Here is a 19,051-nt window from a genome sequence, read left to right on the forward strand (position 1 = left end):
AGGAGCTGAAATACTATTTAGGTTTTCTCTTCTTCCTATTTATTTTACTGAAGGGAAAAAAGGAGGGAAGAAAATAGATGGGGCTACCCTGCCACCTTTCTCCAAGTAGTTAGTTATAGTTTTCTTTTATTCAGTCATGAAACTGAAAAAGCAATACTACAAAATTTCTTCCAAAGCATAAAAAAACTCCTACCCTCACTTTGAGGTCATTGGTCAGCTTAAGTTAATGGAGCAATGACAGTGCCATCACCTTGCTCTCCTGGGCAACCTCATCCACACACCTCTCACTGTGCTTCATCACTGCATCACTAAGTCATGCTGGCTCTGTGAAACTGCTGCTGAACAAAAGGTGCATTATACGTTGTTCTGCTTAATTCTGCATTCAAGGATTTCACAGCAAAGTGTACCAAAATCCCCTACATTAAAAATACCCACTGCTTACATGTTAAAAAACAAAAAGAAAAGTTACATGCGCAAACAGAGACAGTGAAACAGCTGATCTGCTGAAGTGTGTCAGGAAAGGGAGAGAGAAAGGGAGAGAGAGAGAGAGAAAGGGTGAGAGAGAACAAACTCAGTAGTCAGGCTTGATTTTTCAAAAAGCAGATCTTGATCAGGAGCCTGAAGAAAAATAAAACACCCCTCATTGGTCTCTACAGCTCCTGAGGAGGGGAGATGCAGAGGGAGATGCTCAGCCCTTCCCCCTGCTACCCAGTGATAGTACACATGGGAATGGGTCAAAGCTCCAGCAAGGGAGGTTCAGACTAGACATTTGGAGGCATTTCTTTACCAAGAGGCCAAACACTGGAACAGATTTCCTAGAGGTGGACAGTGTTCCATGTCTGTCAGTGTGTAAAAGGCATTTGGTCAATGACTTTATAAATATACTTTAACTTTTGCCATCAAGTGGTCAGGTACCTTGGCAAGATGATCCCTGTGGCTCCCTTCCAAACTCGATCTAGTCTAGTTTATTAAATTAATAATAAAATAATAGTAATAATTATAAAATTATTAATAATTATAAAATTCTAATGAAAGGCTGCCATATGAAATTTATAAGAATAGCAGGATGGACTTGGTTAGACATCTGGGAACACTGGTTTGAAGGACAGAAAAAGATAGAATTTGTATTCCTGCAGTGGTTGCTGGTCAGCTGAAGTCCTTCATTGCTCTAAAATGTCAAGTTTCTGTTTCTGATAATGTTTCCAGATTGCTTTGGATGAGAAAAAATTATTTTACCCCATGCAAACAAACATTAAGCAAGTGGAACTGAAGCAATATATTACATGTCAGAATAAGTTATTAAAAAATCCCAAGCAACCAAAAAAACACCTCATCAAATTCTGACAACATTTAATGAAATTTGTGCCTTTTAGAGGTGATCCTAATTCTCCTTGAAACATACCCAAAACTGTCTTTGACTAGTGGAGGAATTTATGAATTTAACAGGGGGAAACTCTTGGTTTCCCACTGAATTTGAGTAAGCGAAATCAATCTATAAGGAAAGTTTGCTGCTGTGCAAACTAGAGGATACTGATGGGGCAAGGTTTAGCACAGACGAAGCAGCAATAGCTGTCAGTATCCTTCACCACCACAAGTACAGGACTGTCATGTGAGAGGTGACACCGTGGCAAAGCCTCTATGTGGAGTCACTCACAGTAATCTCAGGGGACAGAGACAGAAATCTGATGCAAAAACAGTTACCATGTGTTGGTTTCCCAGTAGGAAACCTCTCAGGCTTCTCTCAGAATTTGACAAAGCTGAGAAACAAAAGCCAGATAGATCAGGGCTTCTGACATCATCTGGAAAAAGCTCAATATCTTACACATTTCTTTACAGTAACAAATTGTCCTGTAGAATTTGACTAGGGATTGCTGTACATGCAGCCTAGCATGTCAAGGCAGGGAAAACCAGATTCTCAGTTACTTAATGCCAAGCTCTCTGAATTCAAGGAAAAAGCTCTCATGGACCAGTAAATTGTAGAGGATGCTCCAGGGTCTGGTTTTGGCCAGATGTTGATTTTTGAAGTGCTACATGTGCTGACGCAGAGACTTCCTTCTCAGTTTTAGTAAGGGACATTTATTTCCCTTTGCTAGTAAGCCACTCTGAGCTCTGGATAACCCAAGACTCAACTCTTACCCAAAAGCCCTGTGAAGCCTTTGGGATCACAGCATCCTTTGCAGCTGAAACACATTTTATTTTTGTATGCAGAAAACACACATCTTCAGCAGGGCCTTAATGTTTTTAAAGAGAAATCTCCAATAGTCTGAAAAGTCTCTGGGAGCTCTTTCCTTTTTAATTTAGAAAGGTGGTGTTCGGCTGACACTGGCAAGCAAACTCATATTTATCAAGTGCCCTCTCAGTATCCCATGAAATTTGCCATTTCCCTCCATGACAGTCAGCACTATCTGTCACGAGAACATAATCCCCTGGGACAGGAGACTCGAGCCTCTGTGCTGCTCTCTGCAAACAGATGTGTGCACGTTCCCCAGCTTGGAAAGTCACGGCCGCCTTTTGGCAGAGAACTACAGCAGCTGCACATCTGCAGAGAGGAAAAGCTTTCAGCAAAAACTAGAGGGGGATCTCATCCTCCCCCTGCCTGCAGAGCAAGCTCAGCATTTGTTCCTCTCCAGATGACACCCCGATGGGTTGATTTAATCATTCACACATGCATGCCTATCCACAATGCTTCCAAAATACCAGGCCTGTGACTGCATCTCACCTGAACTGCTCACAGTAACAGGGCTTATCAGCAAGCACTTGGCAAGAGGCCTTGCAGGGGAAGAAGAGAAATCCACGTTCAAGGGCGCTGCTAATATAAAATGATTCCGCAGAATACAGCGGATGAGTGAGAGACCACTTGTGATGAGAAGAACACCTAAGCACATGCTTGATTTTAAGTCTATGCTCAAAGCATATCACTGTCTTCAATGAGACTGTGTGACGTTCAGTTCCAAACTTCCCAGAGCAGGAATGATGTACTGCCCTGGGAGCCAAAGCACTTGGATGGGTGGACTGAAGCATGCGCAGTGACCTACATGTCTGCCTAAACGATTTGCCAGACTGGGGGCACAGTACAGAATATTTAAATGTAGCAGGATCACAGAAACACTTCACCACTTTTATTCCCAAAGGGAAATTTAATTAAAACACAGAGCATCTAGCAATTTAAAGTTATTCTGCTTACAAAGAAACAGCAAGTCTTGCTCCCTGAAACAGTCTCTCCAGTGGGTGGCCAGAGTCCCCAATAAGTTTCTGGAAACACAGCTTATGTGCCTGAACTTGGCCAGGAGCCATCTGCTCTCTGGGATCTGTAGGACCAGGAGTCTCATGGTCTGGCAGGGTCTCATCCAGAACTCTTTCAACCACTTCCAAGTGAGGTGGCACCTTTCCCCACTCAAGCAGTCCCTCACCATCATCAGCTCTTGACATTTTAAGTGTCAGGGCCAGATTTTCAAATGAGCTCAGAGCAAAGCTTTTGTGAGTGCTTCTCCAACACCAGCTTTTCTGCCAGGCACAGTCTCCTGCACAGATATCCTACCAAGGCAAAGCCTTTCCAAACAAGGCCAGCACCCTACATGCTGAACTATTCAGCCAATCTGATTACTTACCATGATGCCTGATGAGGAGATGGGCATTGGAAATTACAGCTGCCAGCACCTCCTGGCAGAATCTATCTGTACACTAGGCTCCATTCAGATCAACAGCTCTCTGCTGCACATATTCTAGAGGGAATGAGAGCAGTGGAACAAACCTCCACCAGCATTTGCAAAGCTGTTTTACAGAGGAGGCAAGACTGGCCACAGTTAAAGAATGCCACACTTGAAAGCAAAGCAGAGCTCCTACAATGGCTCACACGGCAGCACCTGCCTCATCAGTGGCACAGCACCAGTAGCAGCAAGTCCCAGAGTCCACTTCAGACATTACAGAGAGGGCTAAACCACAGCTGCCTTACCTGTCTAGCTTCCTTCCTTTTGCCTTTTACTCTGATCTTCCATCACACATCCCAAAATGGTCCAGGCCCCTTACTCATGCTTCTAGATGAGATCTTGTCAGCACTACATGTGGAGCCAACTGCATGAAGAGCTCAGGGGATGGCCAGGGCCATCTGTTACAGGCTTTTCTCTCTGTGAGTTGGTGTTTTTATTTTAACTCCCTCTGCTTCTGGGCCCCTCTTCATCTCTCGCTCCTCCCATCTCCCTCTCTCCGCTCATGAGGACAGAGTTTCCACCCTGGCCCTGGGCCAGCACATGTATGGGCAAAGGCAGAGCTCAGGAAAAGCCATCTTCTGCTCCCTTTCACCACGTAAACACTGCCAGTTCCCAGCCCAGGAGCACAGGGCTGAGCCAGAGCTCTGCCTGCAGTGCAGGGGGACTGAGGACCAGCAAGTCCTGCCCAGGCTGGACACGGCAGCTTGGCTGCAGTGCAAACATCTCCCCTCCCAGCCCTCCTGCTCCAGTGAGCAGCCCAAGCCTTTACCCCAGCCAAGGAATTGCTTGTTAGAAGGCAGACACAGACACATCTCACATTCAGCAAAGGTCATGTGTAACAAACAGCACATGCAGGTAACAGTCAAGCCAAATTCTTGTTTGTGCCAGCCATTAAAAACCAGGAAACCAGAAGACCCCAAGCAAACCTGACTGGCAGTGCCCCAGCACTGGGATGAGAATCTTGCCCTAAGAAGGCCTCAGAGGTGTACTAGCTCCTAACTAATTTAGTCAATAAAAACTGACTTTAAATCACTAACTCTTGCATCTACTTTGCTAAATCCCTGAAAGTAACAGTATGCCAGATGCAGCTGGTTTCCCTAACCTGGAGAGAGGAAAAGGCACTGAAGCAAAGAATAAAGATTATACCAGCACTCACAGCATTCATTCCAGCAGGACGTTACTCTTTCAAGCCTCTGCCCTTCCAACTACGCTTAACTTCCTTCAGCTTTACCATGGGATAGTACTGTTTCCAAAAATGACAGAAATTATGTCCTCAATACATGTTATCTGTGTTCAAGGAAGAAGTCACAGTGTTTCAAACTTCTTGCAAGGAAGATTTCCCATGAGCCCCATTTTAGGGTTTTTGTTGCACACACAGAGCACCTCACATTTGCTCAGCAAATGTTTAGGAAATGTATTTATGAGCAGTACAAACTCAGGGGGTTTCAGCACAGGATCACCCCAGCCATCATGCCAGGATTATCCCAAGAGCACAGGCCCTGTGAGCAGCTCCAAGGATGACAGGCTGGAACCACGTCATAGGGTTCAGAGCTGCTCAGAGCTGTCTCGGCACAGCAGAGACTGGACCATCATGATGGCAGAGCCCCAAAGGCGTCTTGTTGCCATGAGTTCCCAGCTCACTGAAAGACATAAACTGGTGAAGACTTACATGAGTGGTGGGTAAGAATCCACTGCTTTCATTAGGAAAGGCCTGGGGAATTATGGCTCTCACCTCATCAGTCCCATGTCCACAGACACAAAGCACCTTGACCCAATTGGGTGGTGAACCATGTGAAGGCTGGGAGAGATCTTGAACAGGATCAGCCTATAGGACCTTAAGTATTTATTTATGTAAGACAGTGCTGATGCCTTTTAGTGCTTAATATCAACCTTGAACTGACCCTCAGCCTGCTCTGCGCTAAGCTTCCACCAAAGGACACAGGCCTCAGCTGAAATCCCAGGACGCAGAGGTCAGAGATTCCAGGGACTCTAGACTGTCTTAGGCACCCACTTCAAGGTCACCCAAGGCCCTTGCAGAAGCCACATTTCAGTGTAGCACAGCCATTTCAACAACATTTCAAAAGCACAGCTTTCATGAAGCTGGGAGTTCAGTCATACGGTCATCTTCCCTAAAAACTGGGCTGAAGCCACGCCCAAACACCGTGCATATCCTCACATTTCAGCCTTTGCTTCCATTTCCAGGAGCTGGTAAAGCATCTCCAAGGTGAAGACCAGAAAAAAAAAAAAATCCCATAAGCAAGATCAACATGCTATTGCCCTTTCCACTTCAGAGCTACAGTCAAAAAAACACTGTCTCTTTTCCTGCTTTGTGCTGTAAAACAGTGCTCACAGATACCTCTGACACAATGTTATTTGAGCTGTATCTAAGCAAAGCCAGGATCCCTCATTTACTGTCAGGACTTGAATGAAACAAGAAATTTCTTTCCAGCTCCATCCCACTCCCTCCTTCCCTCAGGAGAGTCTTCTCAGCCTGAAAGGAACTGCTATGCAAGTGCATTAAAAGTCCTTTTTCAGCATTTCTTTCATAGTAGAGGCCTCTTCCAGCCAGCTCTTGGGATCCTGCCAACAGACATATCAGCCACTAGTGCTTAAATCCTTCCGCTAAAAAACGCTTCCCTAAAGAGCTTGCACCCCAGCTCTGAAGGCCTCAGATCATCGCAATTAACCAGCTTCAACAAGAGTTTAAGACAGGTTCTTCTCCACACTCATGGGTTTAATGCTGCACTACACGGCCTTTTCTCCCCTTGGTCTTGCCTCCACTTAGGAAGGAGCAGCTTCCACACAGTTCCAGTCAGGAAATAAATGTCAGGTGTTACAAAAGGAAGGGAGGACCAGCTGCTTTGAATGATGCATTCAGGGGATCCAAAAGAACATGGCACTTACCAGACACTTCTGAAATGGCCAGCATCTCTCCATCTTTAAGAGATTGACTCTGCTGTGTGACAATTTCATCGGCAAATTTCTTAAACTTGGGGAAGGATCGAGCTTGCTTCTGTGCTCCCAGAGTGCCCAGCAAAATAGAGATTTTAAGTCCTGTCTGTATGAATTAGTTGTCATGGCTGATAATAAGAATAACTCGTTGGAAAAGCTGCTCCTGGATTAAGATCATCTCTGAAAACCCACAGTTTACGGGGTCTTTATTTATTATCTCCTTGTCAAAATGAACATTTCTAACACGTAAATACAACAGGCATAGGAGAAAGACAAGCCTATTGTGTCTCACAAAGGATCTAAAGGCTCTTCTTGTTTCTGGAGAACAGAAAGCACACACAGAAGTTGTCTTTGCAGACAAAATGTCCTAAAAGCTTTCCCAGGGCAGTGAGCTGGGGGCAGTACCGAGAGCAGCACTCTGGGACACTCCACATGCACTTGTGCTCTACAAAGAGCACTGCCCTTTGGATCTGAGCTGATGAGCAGGGAGTATCTTCTGAGTGGACTGCTAGGACGTGGACGTGCCGAAGGCCAACCCAGGCTTCAGCGCACAACCTTCTCACCCACGCAGGCAGACTGGTCCCAGCAGAGCCATAAATCTTTGCTCTGCTTTTTGCATCCCTGGCCATTCCAGCGCCCTTTGTTTTCAGTGCTTTCTCTTCCGTTTCTCAAAAAGGCGCCTTACTACCCTGGGAAATCCTGTGGCTTTCCTCTCATTTCCATACTTAGCATTTTCAGTTGCTTCCAAGCCTGACCCAACATAGTAGTTATCCATTTTCACAGGCTGAAACACTGGCTGGATTATTTTAAAAACCCAAACAACAACCAAACAAAACTCCTCAAACCCAATGTGCAGCAAACCCCACAAACACTACCCCAATGACAACAATTCAGAGCACAACACAAGGGTGGAGGAAATGCATTCCTTTCCTCTGCCAGGATGCAATAACAACTCCCTTTTTGGTGGTTCAGAAAACGGGGCCAGTACACATTATTGGACCTCACTACAGCACACCAAGAACCAGCAGGCAGTAAGGTGGCAGCCACCACAGAAAACAGCTTTTTAATCCACCACAAACACCAGCAGCTCCCCTCACTGTGGCAAATAAAAGCCCCATGGAAATCCCTTTGGTCATCTCTATCCTCCCAGCTGAGCTCCAGGCTGGAGATGCTCTTCTCCAAAAGCAACAAACTTAAACAACTACTTAAACGGCAAGAGCAAAGGTGGCTGGGAGTAACTCAGGGTCAGGAACAACTTGCAGACCTGTCTTGGAAACAAGATGTGCTCCTGTAAAGAGCAGAATTAAGGGCACTAAAGTGCTAATGTTTAGCACTTAGTCCCTGCACCTGTGAAGAGGCTCCAGTGCAGATCTGAGCAGTCAGAAAGTCTCAATTCCCCACGACCATCAGTTTTCCAGCACCAAGCATCAAGAGACATGCTTACTGGACACTCAAAAAGCCAAAACCTCTGAAAGTGTCCCTTTACACCTCCCAGTTGCATTTGACCCCTTGGGACCACAGCAGCAGCCAGCTGTAACTTCTTCCTTGTTCCCTTCCCAAACAACATTCCCTTCTACCAACTCTCTGTCCATTAGCACCCATCATCCTTGGGTACAAGAGCGGGAAGGCAAGATAGCGTTTTTCTCCCCAGGACAGGTGAATACTCCCACCGATCCCCACCGGGAGTCAGAAGTGCCACCCTGATAAGCCACAGGCTGCACACAACTGCAGGCGTTCCTTCCAGCCGAAGGCAAAGTAAGAGGAAAAGCAGGCTATCCGGAGCAGAGAGAGAGAAGTGCAGGGCTAACATCACACGGGGATTCAGGGTTTTGCCGAGCCGAGGACTCTGGCTGTTTGCTCCAGCACGGCCCGGGCTTCCCCCAAAGAATGTGCTTAGCGTTTCCTCCTCTGTTCTGTGCTGGAGACCGAGGCAGGGTTGAGTTCACTCAGGGGCCCCGTGTTGGGTGGCGGGGCTGCCGCTGCTCCTCCGCCCCACCGCTCCCGACCCGCTCGGGTCTGCTTTTCAGCAGCTGCCCAGGTTTCCCTCGGCCCCTCTCCCCCCGGCCGAGCCCCGCTCCAGCAACGGGCCCGGCCCCCCGCGCCCGGCGGGAGCAGCAGCCGCCCCGTCCCGGCGGGAAAGCGGCTCCCGGTGCCCGGGAGCGCGGGGGATTCGGCTCGCGGCCCCCGCTTTCCCCCTCTGCAGCCGGGATGAAGAAAAGCCAGCTGGGGCGCGGAAGGGAAGAGGGAATCAGGGATTTTTTCGGAGCGGCACCTCTGCCCGCTCTGCCGCGTTACCGTTCCCTCGGCGCCTCCCTACCTTGCTCGGCGGCGGCAGCGGAGCGGGGGGGCCGTGTCCCGGCATGACGGCGGCGGCGCCCGGCGCCGGGCTGGCGGCTGCGGACCCGCGGCTGGGGGCTCCCGCCCGCCCCCCGCCGCCACCGGCCCCGGCCCCGGCCGCCCTCCGGCGGGAGCGCCGCCCCGGCCCGTCCCGTCCCACCCCGGCCCGCCCCGCCCCGCCGCCGAGGCAGCCGCGCCCGCCCTTCGCTCCGGGCCCGGAGCGTCCTGTGCTGCCTGCCCGGGGGAAGGGGGATGCCCGAGGGAGGCGACGGGGGCTGCCGGTGTCGAGGCCAGCAGGGCAAACCGGAGCTGAGTGAAAAGCCGCCGTTCTGGTTGCAGACGGAAAGATTTCCGGGGAAACGTAGAAAGTTCTGACTTGCTGTCAACCCAGTACCTGCCGCTGGCTCGGCTTCCCGGGGCTGATGGGGTCACAGACCCATCGCGGGAGAGCACCTGGCCCGCAATGCCTCAAACTGCAACACGATTTCTATCCCTTGATCTGAGACTGGGTATTAGGGAAAGGTGCTTCACCCAGGGGCTGGTCAGACACTGCAACAGGCTGCCCGGGGCGGTGGGCACAGCACCAAGCCCGACAGAGCTCCAGAAGCGTCGGGACAACGCTCTCACGGTGCGACTCTTGGGGTGTCCCGCGCAGGCCGGGAGCTGGACTCCACGATCTCCATGGGTCCCTTCCAGCTCAGGATATTCAATGTTGCTCTGATTCAAAACTGATGGAGGGGTGAAGGCCCCCGTCCCAAGCGCGGCCCCTTCCCGCCTGTCCCCGCCCAGTACAGCCCGATCCTGAGGGGACGCTCCCGGTGCGGAGGGGACAGCTCGGGCACGCGCCTCCCGCGCGGCACTCGGGCTCCCGCCAGGCTCTCGCTAGTGGCCCTTTAAGGGGCGGGGCATGGCCGCGCTCCGGGGCGCTGATTGGCTGGACGCGCCCCCCTCCCGCCCCCTGCCCCCGGCGGGGCGGGCACGGGCGGCGGGGGCGCGCGCGATGGTGGCAGGCGGCGCCGCGCGGCTGCTCCCGCTCCCGCTGCTCGCGCGCGCCGCCGCGGCCAGGCCGAGGCCGGCGCTGCCCGGGCGGGCGGGCGCGGGGCGCTCCGGGCTGCGCTCCGGGCTGCGCGCCGGCCGCTGGGGCGCCCTGGCCTTGGCCGTGCCCGCGGCCGTGCCCGCCGGCACCGGCCGGAAGGAGAGGCCGGGGCAGCGCGGCCCGGCGTGGGCGGCGGAGCGCGGCGCGGAGCGGCCGCCCCGGGGGCTGCTGCGGCGCTTGGGGCTGCTGCTGAGGCTGGGTGTCCGCGCCTGCGGGCTCCTGCTGCGCTTCGGGCCGCTGCTGCTGCTCTACCCGCTGGGCCGCCTGTGGCCCGGCATGGGCGCCCGCTGGCTGCGGCTGCTGCGCAGGGCGGCCGAGGCCGCCGGCCCCACGTGTGTCAAGCTGGGCCAGTGGGCCAGCACCCGCAGGGACCTCTTCTCGGAGGCCTTCTGTGATGAGTTTTCCAAGCTGCACGTCGAGGTGAGCCCGCACCCGTGGGGCCACACCGACGAGCTCTTGAGGAAGGCCTTCGGTGAGGACTGGATGGGCATCCTCAAGTTCCCGAGCCGGGAGCCCGTGGGCTCGGGCTGCGTTGCCCAGGTGTATAAAGCCTATGCTGACCTCGCTGCCATCGGCGGCTCCCGGGCCAAGGAGCTGGAGCAGCACTCGGAACTCAGGTCCGCCTTTGAAGCGTGGCAAGTGTCAGGCTTTAGAGGCCTCCTCGGGTGGCTGAGAAGGAGGAAGAGCAAGGAGATACGGGATGAGAGGAGCAGGGAGGAACTGAGTTCTGCAGACTGCTCCCAGGGGAGTTCCGGGAGTAGGATGTCCCTTATGGAGCAGAGGGCCAAGCCACTCCTGAACGCAAATCCGTCATCAGCCAGACATCTCATGCCTGTAGCCATTAAAGTAAGTCGTGTGCCGAAATGGTAGAGGTATGAAAATGGAGTGTGCTGGACAAGGTCTGTCAGATTTTAACTCCCATGGAGAGGAGTAGCTGGCCAGGGCCAGGTGGAACAAGAAGGGATTCTGTCTCTCCTGGTGTCCTTTCTCAGTGCTTTTGTTCCAGCCAGCCACAAATTCCCAGCTCTTGCCAAACGGAGAGTTCAAGGTTTGATGTGGCATGTGGGTACTAGGAATGCCTCCAAGGGCTCAATCTACATTAAGTGAATTAGTATTAAGGTTGCTTGCACCTTCCAGACAGCAAACCTCCTTCTCTGCTCACATGAAGAAATCTGGAACGTATAAGTGCGTTCCAGCAAAGTTTATTTAAAGAAACCTTATATTTGAGCACCTTCATATGGGACGGGGCAGGACTGAAAGTGGTGCAAAACGTCTTTGAGCGATACTGTAGTCTCCAGCACTGATACACTGAATTTGACAATGATAAAATGTTTCTCTAATCATAAAATGTGACCTAATCAATGGCAAAAATGGGAATTCTTCTGAAGACTAGCCAAGGAAACTGGTTGCCTCCCATCCTAAGAAGTTGAGTTCTGTATATTTGAAATGTATCACTTGAGCTCATTGCAGTGGAGTGTCTGGGGGGTTGATGTTGCCACTGTTTGTTCTTGTGCAGGTCCTGCACCCTGGGCTGGTCCACCAAGTCCAGATGGATCTGTTTCTCATGAAGATGGGCAGCCGCATCATTGGCCTCCTCCCTGGATTCAAGTGGCTCAGTTTAACAGAGATTGTGGAGGAGTTTGAGAAGCTTATGATGCAGCAGGTATGTGCCAGGCCATGGTCCCCAGCTAAACAAAACTGCCCTTTGTCGTGCTCGGCTGGCTCTAACTCTGTTCACACCACTACATTTAAAATGGTTAGATGAAGGCTGGCTTGCTCTTTACTTCTGTTCTTTAGTCTAATCAAATCACATAACATTACTGTAGGAAAGCTTGTACACTCACAAAGTAGCAAAGCAATGAAAAAACCAGTCTTTTTTAGAGGTAAAATTATTTTTTAGACTTTGAAAATAATGTTTAGACTTTGAATGTGTTTTCTAGTGGACAGCCTGTACAGCTAGCTAGCCATAGTCAGAGTCCTTTTTGCAGCATTGTGAAAGGTGAACACTGGTGAGACACCTTTCCTTAGGTAAGAATCTTTCCAAGCAAATACTCGGGCATGTGTTTTTTTTCTATAATTCTACATATATGTTTGCAGTCTGTACTCACAAGTCATGTTTGTTAGCACTGAGATAGAGGTATAAATATATAAACATTATTTATGCCTCTATATAAATATATAGAGGCATAAATAACGTTTTCACAGAAGTTAATAACACATTCTACTCTGTATTATCATCAGACTCACAGTGTCAGTAAAATTTTGCAAACAGATCTGAAAACATCCTGATTTACTGATGTCTTCTAAAGACACAGTCCTGGAACATTGCTACTATCAAACTTACAAAGATCTCACTGCAGGCTTAATTAGGCTTATCTTTCCATAAAATTAGCCATTATCTGCTAATTTCATTTTTGTGTCTAATTGCAGAGTCTGAAGTTTGCAACAAGCTTTTTAAAACCTTAATCATTCTCCACAATTCCAAAACCTCTGCACAGTAAATCCATGCTGGGAACTGTTACTGTGGTCAGATGTGACTCGAGGTCATTCGTACCTGTTTGGCAGAGCTTGGCTGGATGTGCAGAAGACTGAAGGTTAGGAGAACATCTGATAGGCTCATTTTAGCTTTTTCCCTTTGAGTGAACAGGAAGTATTCCTGGGATATTCCCCACTGCCAGACAAGTGAGGTGAGGCAAGGTTATCCTGCCTCCTTAAGCAGTGGCAGAGAGCAGGAGAGATGCCCTTTTGTCAAGACACTAGATCACTGAAGAACCAGGGCCTGGACTTGGCATAGTGGATTATTTTGTATGAATTACATGAAATTTCTTCCTGCTACAGCTGCCTCTCTGTCAAGTGAGGCTGTGGCTGCAGTTCTTCTATCCTGTCTGCCTGCCTTGCTGTTTGGACAGCAAGCTTCCATTCAGAATAGGATTCAGTTCAGGATCTTGTTATATTTTTGAATGTAATGTGTTCCTGGTCTATTCTGAGACACCTTGCCTCTAGTAAGGTACCCATATTTCAAAGGTTGGGACCTGGCTGTGCACCATCCATTACCCAGTCTGCTCCTCTTCCATCAGGGAGGCTATGAGCGTGTAAAAAGCATCACTCTTACTTTGTTTCCATTCTGGCTTTCTGACTGGTTTTGTTGGTATTGAGTATTGCAACTCACACGGGATCCTGAAGATCTAATCCTAGTTGATTCTAATTTCCAACCTGCTTTTCTGTTTGTCCCTTGAGATTGACTTACGTTACGAAGCCAGAAATCTGGAGCGCTTCCGACAGAATTTCCTAGATGTCGATTTTGTGAAGTTTCCAACTCCCCTTTGGCCTTTGGTAACGGCAGATGTTCTAGTGGAAACATTTGAGGTAAGAATTGCAGGGTGTGGGTGCGATGGTAGCAGTGAGAAAACCCCAAGAAGACCATGGCAAGAAGGTGTTTCTTTTTGAGGAGGAGGAATCAGAGGCATAAGAATGTTTTTTTCCTTATTTGCTTAAGGAGATAGATGTTCTTCCTTAGTGTCTCTTCCACTCTTTTTGTTTGCAAGCAGAGGTAAGAATTGCAGGGTGTGGGTGCGATGGTAGCAGTGAGAAAACCCCAAGAAGACCATGGCAAGAAGGTGTTTCTTTTTGAGGAGGAGGAATCAGAGGCATAAGAATGTTTTTTTCCTTATTTGCTTAAGGAGATAGATGTTCTTCCTTAGTGTCTCTTCCACTCTTTTTGTTTGCAAGCAGTGCATCCCTGAAGACAGGTAGCAGACAACTGTGTATAGAAGTGAACACTTGGTCTGAAAGCAAGCACACCAGCAGTGGGTGCAGCCACCCTGTGCTTGCCTCTGTTTTGCAAACCAACACCATGCTTCACCTCTCCTCTGTGCTGGATCAAAGCAAGGAGCTCAGCAATCTGACACTTTCCAATCCTTGCCTCATTTCCCTTGTGGATGTTGGAGTCACAGACCAAAGCTACTCTCAGGCTTAGTTTTCCTGCATGTGACCCTGGCAAGGGTGTTTCTGTCCCTGGAATACCATCTGTCTTTCCAAGGAACAAACCCTTGGTTCTGTCATGTTCTCCATCACTAGGTACAGGCTCTGTCTGCCAAGTCCTTTCTAGGATATTATCATCACCTTCCGCCTACTCGTGGCACCCAGGAAAAGGTGTGCTTGAAGGTGGGATGCAGGGAGTGTTTGACTCCAGCTCTGTCTCTGTTTCAGGAGAGTGAGCCCATTTCACGCTACCTGCACGTGGAGATTGGCACGGAGCTGCGGCAGAGACTGGCCAGGATGGGCATGGACATGCTGCTAAAGATGGTAGGCACTTGGCTGGGGCTGCAAGAGAAGGTTGTTTTCCTGCAGAAGCTATTCGGTTTGGATAATAAGACATTATGTGGCTAAAGAGAGAACCCATTTGCTTCCTACCTGTACCTGGTCTGGGTAAAGCCTGGGCTGGATTCAGCCCTGCTTAGGCTCTGACACGGAGCTCTGCCACTGCAGAGGGGCCATCTGCCTGCACACAGTAGGACTGGCCTGTGCACCTTGGTCAGCCTCTGCTTAGGACACCCACTAATCCATTCAATGAATATTCACCTATTACCCAGTACCTTAAAATGCAACATTATTAGCAAATGTCATGTGCTCTGCAGAGATTGTGAATGTGACTCAGAGGGAAAACAATGAGCTGTTTTCTTAATTTATCAACTCCGCTAAAACTGCCTTTTTGTTAGGGAGAACTAAATCTGGAGTAAAGACAACAAACCTGGCCAGGTTCAGCTTCTGGCTATCTAGTTCTTCTGTGGCTGAAATGATCCCAAATAGTCTGGAAAGGAGTGTTGGGAGGGTGGTGCAAGTGTCTTGTGAGGGGCTGTGAGAACCAGCAGGGAAGAGTTGCAAAAGCTCCTGACAGTACTGAGTGTGTGGGCAGTGCATGTCAGATGAAATGCTGCTGCTAACTGCAGCATTGTGCTAGGGCAATAGTGAACCTCCAGTTCTGGCTCCAGCTAGTATGACAGGCTCTGAAATAGCTTTTACCACTCAGAAAAGCAATGCTGGAACCAGAATAGTTTTATGCTAAGATTGGTTTCAAATTTTAGGAGTAGGAAAGAATTAAAGGGCAAAGAAACAACTTTATGTCTGTAAGTGAAACAGATACCTCTTTCTTGAGTCCTCTGCAGTTCTAGTCCCTTGGTGCCCAGGACCCTCCATCTCAAGGGCTAGTAGAACTAGAAGAGGTGCAGAGGAAGGCAGATAGATAATTACTCATGTGGAATGGCTTCCATACCAGAATGGTGAAATAATTTGGACTCTTAACTCTGGAAAGCAGAAAGATGAGTAGCTTATGACAGAGATTATGCAGTCATGAGTGCACAAGAATGAATATGGATCTATTGTGTAGGGTTTCTCAATAAGGAGGACATAAAATTAGCAGACGTGATTTTTTCAGGCAACACCAAAACCATATTTTTTCACACAGCTCTAATAATTTACATGGCAGTTGAACAAATTCATAGGAGAAATCCATGAAATATAATCTCCTTGTGGCAGGAAGTCCTGCAGTCCCAGACCACCAGGAGGGTTGGAGGGGGGGGAAAAACTGTTTGGTTCTTGTCCTCTTGCCAGTCCTTTTTGGTGCTAACTGCTAGCAGAGAAGAGCTACACAGATTTATTTCCTCTTCTCTTGTTTTCCTTACTTTTCAATAAAGTTGTAATGTGGGCTGGTGTCCTGCACTAGACAAATGTAACCATTCCCTGTAACATTTGTCACTGAATGGCAAACAGCCTGCTCTTACTGCATTATCCTTTGCTAAGGCCCACCAGTGTGCCCCAGTTTAGGGCTAATTGCCAAATGGCACTGCCATTCCCTGCTGGGACTCCTGGCTGTCCTACCTGACCTCTAGCAAACACTGGATCACCTCACACAGCTCTGCTGATTTCCTGAGTACCCGAGCTGGTCTCCAGCAGAAGCCACCTGCTGTGGTGCTGCCCAGGGTGATGCCCCATCACTGGTAATGACCGAGAACAGACCACAAACAACCCTCTGCCGTTTGCCTGGGGGCTTTTGGCATCACCAGGTTTGCTTGGAACAAGCTGCTCTCACGCTTACCTGTCCTCCAGATCTTCGTTGACAACTTCGTCCACGCCGACCTGCACCCCGGGAACATCCTGGTTCAAGGCACGGCACGGCTGGGCAGTGCCCGCCGGGACCTGTGTGACGCCCAGGTGCCAGAGCTGTGTGACACCCAGGTGCCAGAGCTGTGTGACGCCCAGGTGCTGGAGGTGCAGCCACCCCTGCGGCAGCTGCGCCTGGTGCTGCTGGATGCAGGGATCGTGGCGGAGCTGCAGAGCGCCGACATGCAGAACTTCCGCGCCGTGTTCACGGCTGTGGTCCAGGGACAGGTGAGGCCCCTCTCCGGCACGGGGCTGGCTGGGGAAGGGTGACGGCTGCGGAATCCGATGGCCAAAGTGAGAGTTTCCTATTTCCCCTTGAAATGCTAAGAGGGGTATGGAGCCGTGCTAGCATCTCATCCCCAGACACAGGGATAAGTTGTTAGCTGCAGGAAGGAGGCTGCTAGAGTGGAGCAATTTCAGGGCCCCAGGAACTAGGTGTTAAATGGGAAGTATTGGCTGCCCCTTCCTGGTTAGGAGTACTTCTGCTGCAAGTTAGAACTGCCTGGGAGCCACTGTTGCAGAATCTGTCAGGTTTTGCTGCAGAATAGGAGGGAATGGGTTAACATCTTGATCTGCCCCACATGTTCCTCTCTGCAGCCTTGCTGCTGGAAGGCCCATACGCCTTCCTCCATTTTGCTGTTGTGTCAGCATCTATAGAGGAGAGGAAGGAAAACAGGTGTGTGTGGAGGGGTCTGACCTCCGCTAGGCTCCTCCATGTGAGGGGAACTACATTATCCTCCTCCTCCCTTGAAACTCACTGTCAGATGGACTAGAGAACCCAGTGCTGGTGTCTCCTGTTCATTCTGGGAACAAGCATTGTGCTCCTACTTGCCTGTTGCTGTCTCAGCTGCAGGGTGAAGGGCTCACTAACACAGCTCAAGAGGGACACATTTTGTCTTGGTCTGCTGAAGCATGCCAAAGAATCCATGCTAAACCCTGTATCCAGGCCCATCCTGTGCTGCCAGGGGCGCTTCTCAGCTCCTAAAAGCAAGAACTGCAAGCATCTGATTGCAAGTCACCAGTGGTCAAGTTCTGGTTGTGCTGTTTAACTTGTTTTTCAGGGGGAGAGGGTGGCAGAGCTGATCCTCCACCACGCCCGTGCCAACCAATGCCAGGACATCGAGCGCTTCAAGGCTGACATGGCAGAGCTTGTGACCAAGGTCCGGGGGAACACCATTGCCCTGGGCAAGGCAAGTGCGCCATGTCACAGTCCCACTTACCTGCAATTCAGTGCAACTTTGCACTGAAAACTGAAACAAAAAGGTTTTTTGATCAGCTGTTAAAATTCTCCTCGTGTATTCCAGCTTCAGGTGGGGAATCTCCTCTCGAGTGTCTTCAAACTATTGATGACCCATAAGGTGAGGTCCTGTCCCTGTCTGCCTTTAATTGCTGGAAGTTCATCTGGGAAGGGGGAACTACTGGCAACATGAGGGGCTAACAAGGAGGGGGACTGACTTCTGAAACAAACTGCTAGGAGAGGAACTGCAGGAATGCATCCAAGTATTGTAGGCATGCTGTTTCTCAGGTCTTATACACACTCTGCCAAGCCCAATTTCTGTTTTGGGTTTGTTTGTTTGGTTTTTTTTTTTTTTTTTTTTTTTTTGGTCTCAATACTTCATTTTTGTAACACATAGTTTTTCCTACCTTTTTTATAGTCCTTTAGACTATAGATACCTCCTAATAACTGATTATTTGGGTGACAAATTTCCACAGCTGCAAACAGCTTTGGAAATCAAAAGACCTCTGGTGGCTTGAACTGGGGTTGTCAGCCACAGGGCTGCACAGTCCAGCTGGTGGAGTTGCATTATAGTTTCAGGTGTGCATATGCTCTCCCCAGCCTCTTCCCTTCCCTTCCCTCCCAGCTTAGGCAGAGCTGGTACCTTGGTTGAAGGGGTGCAGAAGAAAATAATATCCACTGAGTCCATTCAGTCTGTTGTGGTTCTAGGTGAAGCTCGAGAGCAATTTTGCTTCCATCATCTTTGCCATCATGGTTCTGGAAGGACTGGGACGTTCACTGGACCCTGAACTGGACATCCTGGAGGCAGCTAAGCCACTGCTCATCAAAACTGCAGCTTCTGCCCTCAAATAGACTCCTGTGGCTGCTGCCCTCTCCCTGTGGGGGGTTACCTGTGCTGCCTGTGAGCTGACACAGAGGAAGCTGAAGGTGAGAAGTCACAGGTACCCCAGGGGTGTGGTGCACAGTGGCTGCTCTCCACTAATGCTGCCTTCAGTCATTTCAGCCGAGCACCAGGCATGGGATGATCAGAAGGTCTATTCCAGAAAGCAGGAGGAAGAATTTGCACAATTGGACATTTCCCACTCATTGCACAGGTCTAAGAGCTAATGTGCTCTGGTAGTTTTTAAAAACATCTTCAGAAAGATGTTAATTGATCAAGTCTGTTTTAAAATATATCAGGTTAAACATTCAATTTACTGACTTACCTGCACTGTGGTATGAGAAATTATGTTCTAGCATCACCTAAGTAACACATTCTGGCTGAAAAAACCCAATAATCCTATTTGTCTTTTGTACTTTTAACTTCTGCTTTTATTGTAGAAGTGTCCTAACATCATGCATGTAGTGGTCTGCTCTTAGTCATTTTGGATGACAAAACCAGACCATTTAAATTTTTTTCAAACTTCTGTACTCTAGTACATTATGATAGGAGTTTGGATTATAAACAGCATAAAAAATATTTACCTAGCCAGAAAAACCTAATTCCATAATAAAAAACAACTTCTGGGAATATTTGTTCTGGTCTTAATTTTTCTGTTTCTGAGACTTAAGAGGTTTCTTTTT

The 19,051-nt window shown here is 49.3% G+C and overlaps 2 protein-coding genes across 2 annotated transcripts in view; one reads left to right on the plus strand and one right to left on the minus strand.

Moving 5' to 3' along the window:
- Positions 1-9,134, minus strand: part of DENND2A (DENN domain containing 2A) — a 57,266-nt gene extending 48,132 nt beyond the window's left edge. Inside the window, exon 1 of the mRNA XM_038153799.1 lies at positions 8,977-9,134. The gene's annotated coding sequence lies outside the window, so the exon portion shown is untranslated. The remainder of the gene's footprint in view (positions 1-8,976) is intronic.
- Positions 9,135-9,996: 862 nt separating this feature from the next.
- ADCK2 (aarF domain containing kinase 2) lies at positions 9,997-18,998 on the plus strand. The gene is made up of 8 exons (XM_038155714.1): positions 9,997-10,938; positions 11,609-11,755; positions 13,330-13,458; positions 14,302-14,397; positions 16,198-16,479; positions 17,313-17,441; positions 17,556-17,609; positions 18,197-18,998. The coding sequence occupies exons 1-8, from the start codon at positions 9,997-9,999 to the stop codon at positions 18,338-18,340; spliced, it is 1,923 nt and encodes a 640-aa protein (XP_038011642.1). The 3' UTR covers positions 18,341-18,998.
- Positions 18,999-19,051: the final 53 nt, after the last annotated feature.

This window comes from Motacilla alba, chromosome 1A (assembly GCF_015832195.1).
Source record: "Motacilla alba alba isolate MOTALB_02 chromosome 1A, Motacilla_alba_V1.0_pri, whole genome shotgun sequence".
Lineage (NCBI taxonomy): Eukaryota > Metazoa > Chordata > Aves > Passeriformes > Motacillidae > Motacilla > Motacilla alba.

What these genes read in the sequence shown, in the direction of transcription:
- ADCK2 (XM_038155714.1), top strand. Translation starts at nt 9,997, where the DNA reads ATGGTGGCAGGCGGCGCCGCGCGGCTGCTCCCGCTCCCGCTGCTCGCG. An exon ending in AGAAGCTTATGATGCAGCAG is followed by an intron (nt 11,756 to 13,329) that starts GTATGTGCCAGG and finishes TTGTCCCTTGAG; the next exon opens with ATTGACTTACGTTACGAAGC. An exon ending in ACACCATTGCCCTGGGCAAG is followed by an intron (nt 17,442 to 17,555) that starts GCAAGTGCGCCA and finishes CGTGTATTCCAG; the next exon opens with CTTCAGGTGGGGAATCTCCT.